The sequence below is a fragment of the Ips typographus genome, linkage group LG6 (assembly GCF_016097725.1).
Source record: "Ips typographus isolate SLU linkage group LG6, UJ_Ityp_2.0, whole genome shotgun sequence".
In the NCBI taxonomy this organism is placed as follows: Eukaryota; Metazoa; Arthropoda; class Insecta; order Coleoptera; family Curculionidae; genus Ips; species Ips typographus.
The window spans coordinates 2,748,169-2,761,645 of NC_138427.1; the positions used below are offsets into that span (position 1 = coordinate 2,748,169).

General features: G+C 35.1%; 3 protein-coding genes across 7 annotated transcripts in view; 2 read left to right on the forward strand and 1 right to left on the reverse strand.

Annotated features, from left to right (window-relative positions):
• Window positions 1-52: 52 nt before the first annotated feature.
• On the reverse strand, window positions 53-2,914 carry LOC145730592 (coiled-coil domain-containing protein 174). The gene is made up of 6 exons (XM_081981876.1): window positions 2,744-2,914; window positions 2,503-2,684; window positions 2,219-2,449; window positions 1,226-1,563; window positions 950-1,168; window positions 53-897 (listed from the first exon to the last, which is right to left on the reverse strand). The coding sequence occupies exons 1-6, from the start codon at window positions 2,771-2,773 to the stop codon at window positions 128-130; spliced, it is 1,770 nt and encodes a 589-aa protein (XP_081838002.1). The 5' UTR covers window positions 2,774-2,914; the 3' UTR covers window positions 53-127.
• Window positions 2,915-3,540: 626 nt separating this feature from the next.
• On the forward strand, window positions 3,541-11,697 carry LOC145731102 (uncharacterized). Of its 5 annotated transcripts, none has more exons than XM_081982703.1 (16): window positions 3,541-3,722; window positions 5,209-5,312; window positions 5,380-5,628; window positions 5,827-5,967; window positions 6,072-6,145; window positions 6,236-6,485; window positions 6,683-6,861; window positions 6,922-7,071; window positions 7,124-7,244; window positions 7,304-7,449; window positions 7,508-7,658; window positions 7,753-7,939; window positions 7,991-8,125; window positions 8,188-8,369; window positions 9,148-9,335; window positions 10,456-11,697. In XM_081982703.1, exons 2-16 carry the CDS (start codon window positions 5,261-5,263, stop codon window positions 11,167-11,169), a joined length of 2,919 nt encoding a protein of 972 aa, XP_081838829.1. In that variant the 5' UTR covers window positions 3,541-3,722; window positions 5,209-5,260; the 3' UTR covers window positions 11,170-11,697. The 5 variants fall into 5 exon arrangements, with proteins under 5 accessions (XP_081838829.1, XP_081838825.1, XP_081838826.1 ...); XM_081982699.1 differs by lacking the exon at window positions 3,541-3,722 and adding an exon at window positions 4,716-4,862; XM_081982700.1 differs by lacking the exon at window positions 3,541-3,722 and adding an exon at window positions 4,716-4,862 and having other exon boundaries at window positions 6,686-6,861.
• A 351-nt stretch (window positions 11,698-12,048) lies between these two features.
• Window positions 12,049-13,477, forward strand: part of LOC145731101 (uncharacterized) — a 42,798-nt gene continuing 41,369 nt past the window's right edge. Inside the window, exon 1 of the mRNA XM_081982698.1 lies at window positions 12,049-13,001. The gene's annotated coding sequence lies outside the window, so the exon portion shown is untranslated. The remainder of the gene's footprint in view (window positions 13,002-13,477) is intronic.

Below are 13,477 nucleotides of genomic sequence, written 5' to 3' on the forward strand. Positions count from 1 at the left end.
CTAGAACACCACGAGTGTATTGTTGGTAAGTTGGTATACGAAAGTATATCAGTTCTATCTATTATAATTACAAATGTTTACTTTATTTATCAACAAAATATTAACACACACAAATTACAGCAACAGACTAATGCTCAAAGATATGCCGTTCATTTTTCCTCTTCTTCTCCTCTTGATCTCTCAAAAACTTTAAACCAGCTTCAATAGAATCTACAATATTGGTCGACTGAGGTTTATTATTAACTGGTCGGCGACTACTGCCAGGTCCATAATAATCATAAGTAGGAGGTGGAGGTATTTCCGTTCGTTTTCTACTTGAATTACTTTCATTGCTGGATAATTTATCATCTTGGAGTTTATGATAATCAGCCAAAAGCTGATCATCAAAGTCGTTACTTTCCTCCAATTCATTCACTATAGGTACCGGTTTCATGGCTACGGTAGGTCCTATTTCTTCGTCGCTAGTTGGATCATCCGGCTCGTATGTTCTGGACTGTTTGGATGAAACATCGTTATCAGAATCGCTGCTATTTTTTCGTTTGTAAGGGTTGATATTTTTCAATTGTGGCTTGTGACTTCTGGATGAAAATCTTAGGGACTTATCGCTCTCGCTTCGTTCAGTGTCCAGTGAGCGCATGCTTTTAAACTCGCGCTTATGGTATGATGAAGGAGGAGCAAACTCATTTCGTCTTTCTTTCCGTTTCTTCTCGTTCCACTCGTCTTGAGACATCTGGTAAAATTCGCGCACACCATCTTTTCCAATATCCCAAGGACGCACGTGACGTTTCCTAGCCTCACTTCGTTTGGCTTCCAATCTTGCATTTTCTTCAGCTTCCTTCTTTTTTCTATTCTCCTCTTCAATGTCAACCTGCGTTTCTTCAGGTTTTGCTTCTGGTTCTAGAAATGTTCAGTGAAATATTCAATGATAATGGGATTGGTGGTTACTTACCATCTTCCTCAGGGGGTAAACCTAACCTAGCCCTCTTCCTGTCTTTGGCGGCTTTCATTCTGGCCGCTAGTTGTTTTTCCCGAAGTGCTTTCAAGTCTTGTGCCTTCTTTTGTTGCTGTTGCGTTTCGATCCTCAATTTTTTCAAAGCTTCCTGTTGCTTTGCTCTTTCTTCTTCATCTTTAGAGAAAGCGTAGTAACCAACACCATGCTGTCTTGCCTCTGAAAAATTGCTTTACTTAGTTCAATGTAAATTGAGAAACTTTTCACTTAACAAACCATTGAATAACACGTTTTGATAATGGATTTCAGTTTTGTCCCTTAATTCATCCTCTTCTTGTTCCCACTGTCTTCTCAACATTTCTCGTCGCATTTCTCCGGATATTAATTCGCTTTCCTCTTCAGCTATTCGACTTTCAATGTCTTCTTCTGTTTCTGGTTCTTTTTCAGGTGGTAATTCCGGTTCCTTTTCTTTCTCAGCCGTTTTTTCAGTAGGCGGTACAGTTTGATGGCGCTTTTCAGCATGTTCTCTCAATTCCGCATCTCTGGCCTTTATATCTTTTAAATCTTTGCGAAGGCATTTTCTTGTACGCCCTAATGAATCAGTGTATTCAACCCTATATTTAATAAAAATTATGATACCGAATTCAGCAAAAAACATGATTATATTAAATAAAAGTGGATGAGGCATGATTTACCTTCAAGGGCTTAAGCAATTACAAAATACATACTTGTTTATGGTATAGAAAAACAGTATTTTTGTTTAAATTATATTGTGAGGATGTTAGAATTCAGATATATATCTTGAGAAATTGAGAATTACTATTGTAAACTTAATATCAAATCCAGGGTCACAAAAATTCAGTACAGCAAAATTAATACAAAGAAAACAAGAGAAAAATTATTAAGTCAAGGCTGTTACTGCTGTGTTATGTTACTATTGCAATATCTACTGAAATTTCCATGTTTATACTTGAAAAATACATCTGGGATATTTAGTAGGATATAAGCAAACAGCCTTGAAAGAAAAATATTATTCCTCAAAAAGTGTTTAGTGGGTAGTAAAGGGGGCTCTATGAGGTTCAAGAAAAATTGTTGAGTGTTACAACTTTAGTTTCCAAAAGTGACTTTTTTCATATTTTACATTTTTATTGATCCATAAAGTCACCATAAGTATCACATCACAACTTTATAAATATCAGGCAAACAAAATAAAACACAATTTATTAACCCTTTGTATTTCATGAACAATAGTTAAATAAATGAACTTACCATTGCTCTTCAGGACTAACATCTTCATCATAATAGTCAGAATTATATTTTTCTTCCTCCTCTTCCTCACTCTCAGGAGGGAGATCTGGAATCTCATCTTCATCAGGCTGATATTGATCTTTGTCTTTTTGATCAAACCTCACTAAATATCTTTTCAGAATTTCATCACTTCTGTTGAAATTTTTTTGGGACAGTTTTTCATACAGTTTAGTTTTGGCTTCCAATTTAGACCTTCAAGATAATGAAGTAGTTAGATGGTTTCAAAAGTGAATGTTGTGACTTACTTGGATAGCTTCAAAAGATCCATCTCCTCATCAGTTAAGTCATTTAGTTGACGTTTTTCCAGGCCTTTATTTTTCAGTTCCAGTGCTTTTTTCTTGATCCTTTTAAATTTCTCGACATTGTCAGCTTTTGCTTTTGTTAATGTTTCTTCTTTTCTTAGTATTTCTGCTTTTAAACTGAGCAACTGAAATATATCAGACACACAAAGTATACTTTACAGTTAGTAACAAATTGACTACTTACAGCAGACTTACTAATCTCGTAGGAACTCATTTTAATTCGGTTTCCTCTTGGAACTGCTGCCTTAATAAGAAAACAAGGTAGAATGCATTACTTTTATTAGTTTGTTAATTATTTTAAAAACATTAAAAACACTAGTAAAATGTTGACAACTAACATAACCTATTTTTTAATGTCAGTTATCAAAACTGATAGATGTCAAACGTAAACGTCAACGCCCCTTGTCGATTAGTATCAGATAATTTTTAAGCCAGTTTTTCAAACCAAAAGTTAAAGGAAAATAACTAGGAGATGAAGATAAAAATAAATATAATAGAGGAATAAATTAGGAAAAGTCAATTGACTGAGCTAAGTAAATTACGTAAGTTAAGTCAAAAAATACACAAAAGAATTTGTTACTAAAAAAATAACAATATAATTTATTAACCCTCACATAGAAAAGGTTAATCAGCAGTTAAATCAAGCTTGATAAACGTTCTATAAATTGATAAGTAATTAGTAATTACACCACCTTAATTGAGTCAAGTTATTGTTTATTTATCTTTATTGATTATTATTGCTTTTTAGTATGGTTATCATTTTTTTAACCAATCAGATTACTAAGTTAAAACTTTAGTATCATGAAAATCATTTGTACCTTACATTATTATAATTTTACATTGCTTCCAATACGTTTTTTGGATAATTTCAGTAGCTTCAGCGAACAATTGTTTTTAAAATGTTATAAGTAAAGATTAAATTCTATAAAATTAGCATGTTAAAAACCAGCCTTTAGCGTTACGCAAAGATAATGGAATGCCAGGAATTTCAACTATTTGACACTTGGATGAGCCATCTTTTGGAGAATGTGAACAAAAAGGTTATTTGGTATTTTAAGTTTTACTTTTCCTTGTGCCTTGTGAAAATAGAAAATAGCCAGTGCTGCCTTAACCAAATCCAACCATCGCCTCAAAGTTTATTCATTTCCCCGATAAATTATTCCGTAAGTATGAAAACTAGTCCTTAAGGTTTTGCTTGTCTAGAAACACTTTCTGATTTAAATGGCTCACTTGTGTACCTTATGAGGATATGTGTGAATTTTTCCTACTTATTTATAACATTAATGTTTAGTGTGGAACATGTTTAAGGTGAGTTTTACTTGTAAAAGTGTAAAATACAACTTTGAGCCAACTGGGGTACCTGTGTTTACATTGTGAAAGTTTCTACCTCATTAGCAGTAGTATGTAAACCATCATTACATTATCAATGCTTAACTTTCAATTTCTCTATTTTTAATAGTCATTGCTTTTGGTGTTTGTGAGGTTGGTAACTACTGTACAACAATTTTGAATCTGTTTGTAATATTGTTTTTGCTTGGTTGGAATTAACCTGTGATCTTCTGGAAAACCAGTAAGTTCAATTTGGATGATTTAATTTCTTCACATCTAGAGGTTACTTATAGCTATGATGAAATTTGAATGTTACGGTTTAGGTGTAAATAGTTACAGTATAAAAACAAAGCTTAACTAAGTCAGCTTAGAAATGAGATTCTGGTTTTTACATAAAGTCCTGTCCATAAGGCTCAAGAATTACCTTTTTTTCTGAAAGCTCCAACATTTTATTTACAACCTGGAAAAACTGAGCAACATCTACTAGTTGGTAACATGGCTATATGCAGGGGAAAAATTTAAAATTCCAACATACAGACATAATCAAAACCACTTTTTTTCAAAGTAATTTGACAAAGCATTTGGAAAATGCAGTTATCAAAAATAACTACTATCACTAACAGTATAAGTATTTCCACACCTTTTTAAATCAATATTGCCTATAAATACACTAAACTACACAGTGTTCACTCTCAAAAAAATTACTAGGTATTTAATTAAGGTGATTAACTGCTTATCAATTTCAATTTATCAAACTGTGTATATTACCTCAAATATTTTTGTACATAAGTGCTTTTTAAAATAATTTCCCAGGAATGCGCTTTATCACTTTATTGGTACAATGATAATTACCCTTATTTACGTCAAGCCAGACGGATTTCAGTTTGTGATAGTCTCAGTTAAGAGTTGGTGTGTTTTTAATCAATAAATACTGAAGTTAACATTGTGCAATATACAGAAATTACAAACATGAGGTGAGTTTCTTCTTTTTGTTCAGTGTCAATTAAAGTTAGTGATTATATTTTTTTGTAAACCACAATGTTTTGTGTAAGAGGATATACAAAGAAGAATCAATTTATTGAAGGTATGTTTTAAGCAGTACCTGAAATTCTTAAAGACTTATTTAAGCATCTATGTGGAGATATATGTATTCTTCCTTGATTTATTACCTACCTCAAAAGTTTTCTGTAATGTATTAGGTACTGAAGTACTTATATTTGTGTAAATCTCTCTTATCAGTTCAGAATGTCAAAATAACTTTAAGAACTGATAATAATTATTAATGAGTAACTTTAAAAAATCATTACACATTTTTTACAGGTATGTTACAGGCACTGTGGCCTACCAAGACAATTATCTATATCATTCGATAATGCAACAAGCAAACAGATTTAGGTCCTATACGGTTCAAGGTCAGGGACAAGGTAAATTACTTTACTGATTAAGACCAATTAAGAATGACAAAGTAACATATCTTCAAAACTATTTTAGGTGCCTTTCCCCAAAGCTTAAGTGGAAGTGAAACTGACGTATCTACGTCAAACGAAAACCTCTCCAATGAGGAAAAGTACGTTATTCGGCATACGCCAAGGCAAGAACCCCAAGGTCAAGAGAATCTCCAATCCAGCAACAGAAGCTCCTTGAGGGACAGTTTGCCATCAAATCGCAGTTCACTGGATGTTTCCTCCTCTTCATACAACACTTTAATTATTCACAGTGCGGGAGATGAACCCTGGACCGGTAAGTTTATTTTTTATGACTTACTTAAGTATGGAATTTTATCAAAAATCCTCTAAATCAAGCTTATCATAGTGTGTCCTGGACAACACTTAAGTGGTTAATTCACTCATTCAGGTTAGGGTATTTGTGGTTTTATTGTACTGGATGTTTATTTAATTATGTCAGGGATTTTTTTATTATATTTATTGAAGTGGAAAGTTTTTGCTACAGGGCGGAATTCTGGCACCACTTCATCACCACATAGTTACCTTCATCAGCAAAACAACGCTTTTGACTCTAAAATACCTTCAAATCAAAAAAGGAGTTCAGCCTCTCCTTCTCCTTCAGTGACAAGCACAGGTAGTTGAATCTTTTAGTATTAGACAAAAATGTATTTAAATACGTAACTTTTGTTTTATGTTATGTAATTGAAAAGTATTCTACAATTATTTACATGATTTTAGGAGTTCAAGACATAAACGAGATTCCTGATGATTATTTGAGCCAATCCAGTGTTTTAAAACACCTTGCAAAAGAGGTATGTTTATACAATGTTTGAACATTGTACTACTTCTTAATTGAACTGATTTGTGATGATACATTTTTTATTAACTTGTCTGGGGTTCAGGTTAAGGCACCGTCTCCAGGAAGCACAGTTGGTAACGATACGATTCACGACTTGATTGGAAGATTCGACGCCACTTCGTTTGATATTAATAATTTACCCACGACCGCCGACTATCCCAGTAAATGGGCCGACAAGTCGCCTTTGCAGGCCGCAGTTAATAATCAAAGCAAAATCAATGCCGAAAAATTAGCTTTGTCGAAATCTCAGCCGGATTTGACGTCTGTAGGGATACTCAAAGCTGATTTTACAGGTTAGTGCAAAATATCAGTCAATAATTTGTTACATTAATTAAAATATACTGATTTTTACGTTTAGGATGTAATAAATACAACATCAACGGGTACTAACGGAATTTATACCAAACTAAAGTTATTTTTGGATGGAGAAATTACATTTTTAGATTTATAAGACTCTTTGAAAGGTGCTAACAAATAAACTTTAAATCAGCAGGATTTCGTAGAGGTGTATCCGCCCCCAGGCCGCCAACAAAAGGACGCGAAGAAAACGAATCGAAAAACGAAGAAGTATGGCCGTCTGGTGAAATGGTAGAAATTCTGATTAAGGAAAATAGCGCATTGAAACACGAACTTGAAAATTGTTATCAGCGTGTGGAAAAGTCCCAAAAGGTAAGTCAGTTTGTACATTACAGGCTTTTCTTTACATAATGTGTTTTCCTTTGATTCTAGTTGGAACAAGAAATATTCAAAGTACACAAGGCACATGAAGAATTAGTACAGTCATGCGATAGACGAGAAAGGCTAGAAAGAGCAGTTAGGGCTAGATTACAAGCAGATTGCCGCCGGTATCAGGACTTGAACCGGGCTTTGCGAGAACAAGTAACTACTACTAAAATGTAATTTAGACAATTGCAACTGGATATTTGTTTAGGTTGACGTTTTATCCTCCCAAGTCCTCAACAGGACGTCAGTACCTGACGGCAACTGTCCTGATAGTTTAAGAAGGGAATTGAGTAAACGCGAAAGCATCATAAAACAATTAATAATGCAGAGTAAGCCTTCAAACTTAAATTAACTTAAGTGGTATTAAGTGTAAATTATTTTGTTGCAGATAAAGAATTAGCGGCGGCAAAAGAACGACAGGAAATCGAATTAGCTGCGCAGAGAGCCACTCTACAAGAGCAAAGGACTCACATTGACATTCTGGATACTGCACTTACCAACGCGCAAGGAAACGTTGTAAGGCTCGAGGAAGAGGTACTTTAGTGTTGCCTGTAAGGGAATCTAAAGTAACTAATTATGTTGTTGTTTCTAGAATCGCAAGAAACAAATGTACGTCGAACGAGCGGCTCAACTGCAAAAAGCTCTTTACTCTTTGCAGTCAGCAAACGACCGACGCGAAGAAACTGAACGTAAACTTCGGCTTCAACTTGAAATGGAATTGCAGAGAGCTAAAGCATTCCCAGGTAATTTTGAGTATACACTTTTTGTGAGTGAGCTTACAAGTGTTACTTATTATATAATGTATATTTAACTTGATAACAATTTTTTTGTAACCAGGTGAAAGAAAAGGTGGTTGGGAATCTCCAGTAACATTAGGCGAATCGGCTTCCGAACTGAAACGTCAACTGAGGGAAAAAGATGAGAAATTGATGCGTTTGGAAGGGGAATGTGCCAAATGGGAGCAGAGATACTTGGAAGAAAACGCTTTGAGACAAGCCGCTATCGATGCTGCCAGTATTCCAAAGTGAGTTTGATAAGCCCTAGTTTTGAACTATAATCGAGTGGTTTGTTGCAGAGACGCTAAAATTGCCGCTTTGGAGAAAACCAGTCAGGAAACCGAAAAAATTATCGCCGAAGCACGAAACGAAAAAATTAGGCATATGGATGAAGTTCATGCTGCGCAAAAGAAAGTGGCCGATTTGGAATCTAGGTGAGTTTGATTTGTGATGGTAACAAAATGTGAATAAACTAACAGGAATGTTTTCGTTGCAGAATGAAAGATCTAGAATCGAAATTGGCCGAAAAAGATGCCATGATTCGAGTACTGCAGAAGCATACGTATGACAAGGACGTATCGATATTGGGAAGATCACCGCATCATACTCCTCATCCTAGTTTGGGAGGTACTGATATCGATATTGGCTTGGGACCGACAGTTTCTCGAGAAGAACTAGGTGAGTAATGTAAAATTACACTTAAGTGGTTAATGAATGTATAAGCAAGTGAATCAATGTTTTTCTATGAATGATTTTGAGTTTTTGAACTAGGTTTTAACTTTCTAAATGTTCAAGTTCATATTCGTTTTGTTTCCTACTATAATACAGTTGATACTGCTATACAGGGTGATTTTTGAGTTATTCAAAGAACCAGAGGACGTTTTTGTATGTGTCTACAGTTAATTACATGCAAGTCTAATAAATTGTTGTTAAAAATTCCACCTAAAATCATTGTTTTGAGCATGTTGCTGCAAATGGGAAAACACTATTCACCTGGACAGGCTGTAGATGCTAGGAATGAAGTTTTTTGCAGTTCAGTGTTTTCTAAACAACAATGTAAATTTTGTGCTACTCTTATAATAACAGAATTAATTACAGCTTTTTCATTCTCTGCATTAACTTTAAGGGATCGAATAGTTTTTGCTAGAGCAGGATTACCTATTTTTCGCAATATTCGGAAAGATTTAATTGGGTTGATGCCTATTTGAATATCTTTCTCGATATTCTCGTGCTGATACCCTTCAGTTATATTCACGTATATTTTAAGACTTTTAAAATAGAGAACAAAGCTTACTACAATAACAACCAGATAAGTAAGTAAACGAATAATATAAAATTGGTACCTTATGCAGAAAACTAAAAAAGTCCTCTAGTTCTTTAAATATCTATGTTGGACATTGAACTAAAAATCTCTCTGTATTTTCTGAGCGAAAAATGAAATAAACCAAATTTTTAGTAAGCAGCGTTTTGACAAACTCGACAGCTTACGGTTCAGGCAATTCGTACACGGGAAGTGACACTTCGTACCATATGCCTTCGTACGGCCAATACGACAACAATAAAAACTACGATGCCACGAAACAACAATTGGACAATCAATTGAAAGAGATCGACAGCCAATTGGACACTCAGCTACTAGGCAAGGTAGGGGAAACTGAGACGTTTTACTGAGTGTCGAGTGTAACCCAAGGAGGGTCTATAAAATAATGTGTTCCGCTTATTTGATCATAAGGCAAGGAAACACGTTATTTTGTAGTAGCAGCTGCCTCGCTTTTTCCAATTTTAGCATTCGTACCAAAGATATAAAAGTGTCTTTTTGCTATTAGTTTCATTATTTTTTTTAAGCAGAAAAACTTGTAGTTAAGTGATTTAGGCAATGTTTTCAGCTTGCAAAGTGTTACATTATTTTAGCTTTTAGTTTTCATTACGCAGTTACATTACTCGCACAAATTGACAAAAACCACTGCTTAAAGTCTGTTTTATCCTATAGCCTATTCTAGTCTTCAAAGATTTACCCAAGAATAGTTTATAATATGACATACAGCCATTGAAATGATACTGCTTAATATATTAGAAAGTATCTCATGATGGCATTTCTCGAATAAAAGTTTTTTAATTTTTTTGGTTAATCTGCTTTGAACTTGTTATGGTAAACCTATACATTTAGAACAAACATTTTAAATACTTTCCAAAAAAGTAGCAAATCCGAATTACGTAGTAGTATGGATAGAATCCAACACAATTTTGCTACTGACCGCCTTTAATAGCAAAGCTTTGTTTTTTTTTTCAATGTCAGATCTGATTGGCTAACATTGTCTCCGGCCTTTTTATTTTTTTGCATGTAGTGTGTTTTAGCATGTTAAAATAAATTATTAGTTTTAATCTGTGTTATTTTTAATGTTTTTCCTTGAACCCTTATTCCTGTTTTCTTCCTTAGTTTTTTCATGACAAACTCATGTTTAAAATGAGATTTAAAATCGGTAGTAGTGGAAATGTGGACAACAAGATAAAATTAGTTGTTTCGTGTTTTTATTATGCAGCACGGATAACAAAAACAAAGGGAGCAGAGATTCACCCTCATATATTACTACTACTAGATGATAACATCATAGTGTTACCCCTTCTAAAAAGTTTGGAGTTGCTTTTCCGGTTTTTCCAATTCACCCGCATGTAAAAACCCGACCAAAAATCCAGATTGCGGTGTCTACTAACCCTTCCAGATCCTCAGAGCACCGACAAAAAACCAGTTTCTCCGTCTTTACAGCGCGGCCTATGCTGTTTTCCAGGACTCGCTAATCCGATCTCTGCACAGAGAAAAGGAAAACTACCCAAGCCACTATTGGCGAGCGTGACAGTTTCAAACGGTGGTCAAACACCATTCACAGCCGGTTCTTCTACGTTCTTCACCTCGTCGAATCGCCACGAAAACGGCGAAATGATGCTGTTGGAGAAACAAGGTCGATCGTCGCAAAAACAACGCATGGCGGACACCAGCGAGAGGAATCAAGAAGGATCGAACGTTTGCCCGTCTCCCAGTTCTTTGCCTCGTCCACCACGCTCTTCGCATCGTTCTGGGCTCCCGCGTAGAATTGGAGAATACAATCGGTTGGATAATAACGAACCCCAACGCAAAAACTCTAACGGTGCCGATTCTCTGTCCTCGAACGCCAGTTCGAGAAGAGCATCGCCTGCCAGGTCTATGATTCAACCTCCGAGGAAGCTTGGAGAGTACGGGAGACTGAGTGAAAGTGGAGGCAGTTCAGCCAGCCTAAGAAAGTCCACGCCGAGAGTTAGAAGTGGTAGTAACGGTAACGGGGAAAGAGATTCGGCATCGACTTTGAGCGAGAATTCTGCAAGTTCTCTGCCCACTCCGTCTAAGTTGCGAATGTACGGAGCTGGTGGTTTGAGACGAGGCAATTCACTGGGACGCGAATCGAAAAGCTCTGCTGATCCTAATAAATATAGAATACAGTTTTGAAGCTGTTTCTTTCGCCATCAGTTCTCGAAACAATTTATTGTTTCTTTATATACAAAATGCATTTCGTCATGCCACAGCGGTAGTCAAATATATGGGACATTCATTCTCATCATTATATTGTTATATCAATAGTAGTTTTAGGTTTTTGTCCTCAGTTTTGCCATACTAGAGTTTAGTCTATTTAGCATAAGTTTCAGGAACAAGTGATTCTTGATCATCAAGATTTAATTAACATTTAATTCGCTATCACAAGTAACCACAATCTAATTTTTCAACGATCATATAATAAAAACGAAAAGACTGTATAATAAAGTGCCTATAAAATTGAAAACTGCAAAATATAAATTAGTAGGATGACTTACCATTAGAGTAAACTAGTAAAACTCATATTTATTTTGTTGTTTGCACATTATATCGTGTTTTATCATATGTTTATATATTTATTGGTTGTAGTAGATAGTTGTAGCTAGAATCGTGATATATTATTTGCATCGAATTGTTTGAAATAAAGCGAAACGATTAAACGAACATTATGCGTTTGATTTTTAATGAAACTCCTAACCAAATATTAAGTAGAAACAAATTTCGTTGTGTCTTTCTGGGAATTCAACAGTAAAGTAGACTAGCAAACTTCTAATCTAAAAATTTGTGGATCGAGTAATTTTATCTTTAAATTTCGTAATTTGAAATATGTTTATGCCAAAATTGTTGACAATGATGAGGTGAAGAAAGTGAGTGTGAAGCAAACAGAAAACACAGATGATATCCTTGCAACTTTCCTTTTTTCATTGGTTTTACATGGTACATATTTCCAATACAAAAGTGTAAATAAAAAAATTGTTGATGGTGGTGATAGTACAGTAGTCGAAATCAAACTCACTGATGAAAATATTTAATGTCTGACAATATTGATTACAATATTTTGATATACTACTTGCAATATTTATTACTAATTCCTATTAAGAACTTAAAATTCAAATAACTTTCAACTTCCAGAGAAACAGAAAATCATCTTAACTCGAATGATTTCCCATTCGGTTGACTAAATTACCGAACTGTTGATGGAACAGGTCCATGCGCCCCCCCAGGTGGTTGCGGACCGCACAGATTAAGAGTCGCTTCCTGGGGCAATTGATTCCGTGGAATGGATCAGACAATTTGTGACATTTTCGAATAGTTGGCATCAATGTTTCTCATCCTTCCCATCCAAACAGCCCCCTCCAAAGTCAAGCGGTTCCCTTTTCGTTCCTTTCCCCGCGCGCTCATTCCAGTTCGAGTCGTCGCCGGTGTGTTTTGCGCTGCTGCGGTGCGTATCTACCGCCGAGTGGAACCGCGCCTTTAAACCACTTTGTCCTTTTCATTGTCGTAAAAAAAAGATCAATTTCAACTAGCAAAGCACGTGCGATTCTCAAAATAGTGGTCGTCCGCCTAAATCCGTACAATTTCAGTGACACAACGTGATCGGATTCGTCTTAAAAGTTACTGGAGTGAGCTCTAGAGGAAAAGTTTTAAAAATACTGGGACACCTATACGCGTCATTTTCTAACAGGATTTTTGAATTGTTTTAGGAATTGCTATTTTGGTGCCACGTTGCTGTTTATAAGTTATTTTGGCTTCTCAATTTGATGTGCGATTTTTTGGTTTTGTACTCCTGACAAAGTTTGTGCGTGGGTTGCGTGTTTCTTTGACCAATGACGCGACGCTAATTTCACTTTTTTTTTGAAAGCGCGTTATTGTGAAGTGCATTTTATTATCTTGCAGTTTTATTTTGGATTATTCTCCACCTATATTGGATACTAGGATTACTTTGTTTGGATCAATCAATATAGGAGGTAAGGGCACTAAACGGTGATTGGGTGAAACATAAAAAGCATCCGGAGTAGTGTCACATTTTACTCATAGCACTATTCCTCAATGTATGTGATTTATGTTAATAGATTCACTAATACAGTTTTTTAAATGTTTGTTGTGTGTATACTAATAATTAGTTATGCATGAAATTTGTGTGTTTATTCTAGTAGTCTTGTAATGGTTTTACAGATTTTTACTAAGTTTATTAAAGACTTTTTGATTTATTTATTGGTTTTGTATTATCAGCTATTAACCATTAACAATAACGGCGCCTTGCTTTCGGTATCCAGTAACCAGTATTTACCTGCCCAGTGAGCACGCAACCAAACACCTTTCCTCCATTTTCCACTAATTGGTTATTGAAAACCTAATAACCAGGTGGAAAACTGCATTTTAGGAAAATTGTATTAAAATGGTGATTTTTCAAATTACCATCATAGTGTGTAAATTGTTTCCT

Coding starts and splice junctions, on each gene's coding strand:
- LOC145730592 (XM_081981876.1), bottom strand. CDS start 2,773: ATGAGTTCCTACGAGATTAGTAAGTCTGCT. Junction 2,450..2,502: donor GATCTTTTGAAGCTATCCAA/GTAAGTCACAAC, acceptor ATTATCTTGAAG/GTCTAAATTGGAAGCCAAAA. Junction 898..949: donor TTTACCCCCTGAGGAAGATG/GTAAGTAACCAC, acceptor GAACATTTCTAG/AACCAGAAGCAAAACCTGAA.
- LOC145731102 (XM_081982699.1), top strand. Junction 7,940..7,990: donor GATGCTGCCAGTATTCCAAA/GTGAGTTTGATA, acceptor GGTTTGTTGCAG/AGACGCTAAAATTGCCGCTT. Junction 9,336..10,455: donor ACACTCAGCTACTAGGCAAG/GTAGGGGAAACT, acceptor CCGTCTTTACAG/CGCGGCCTATGCTGTTTTCC.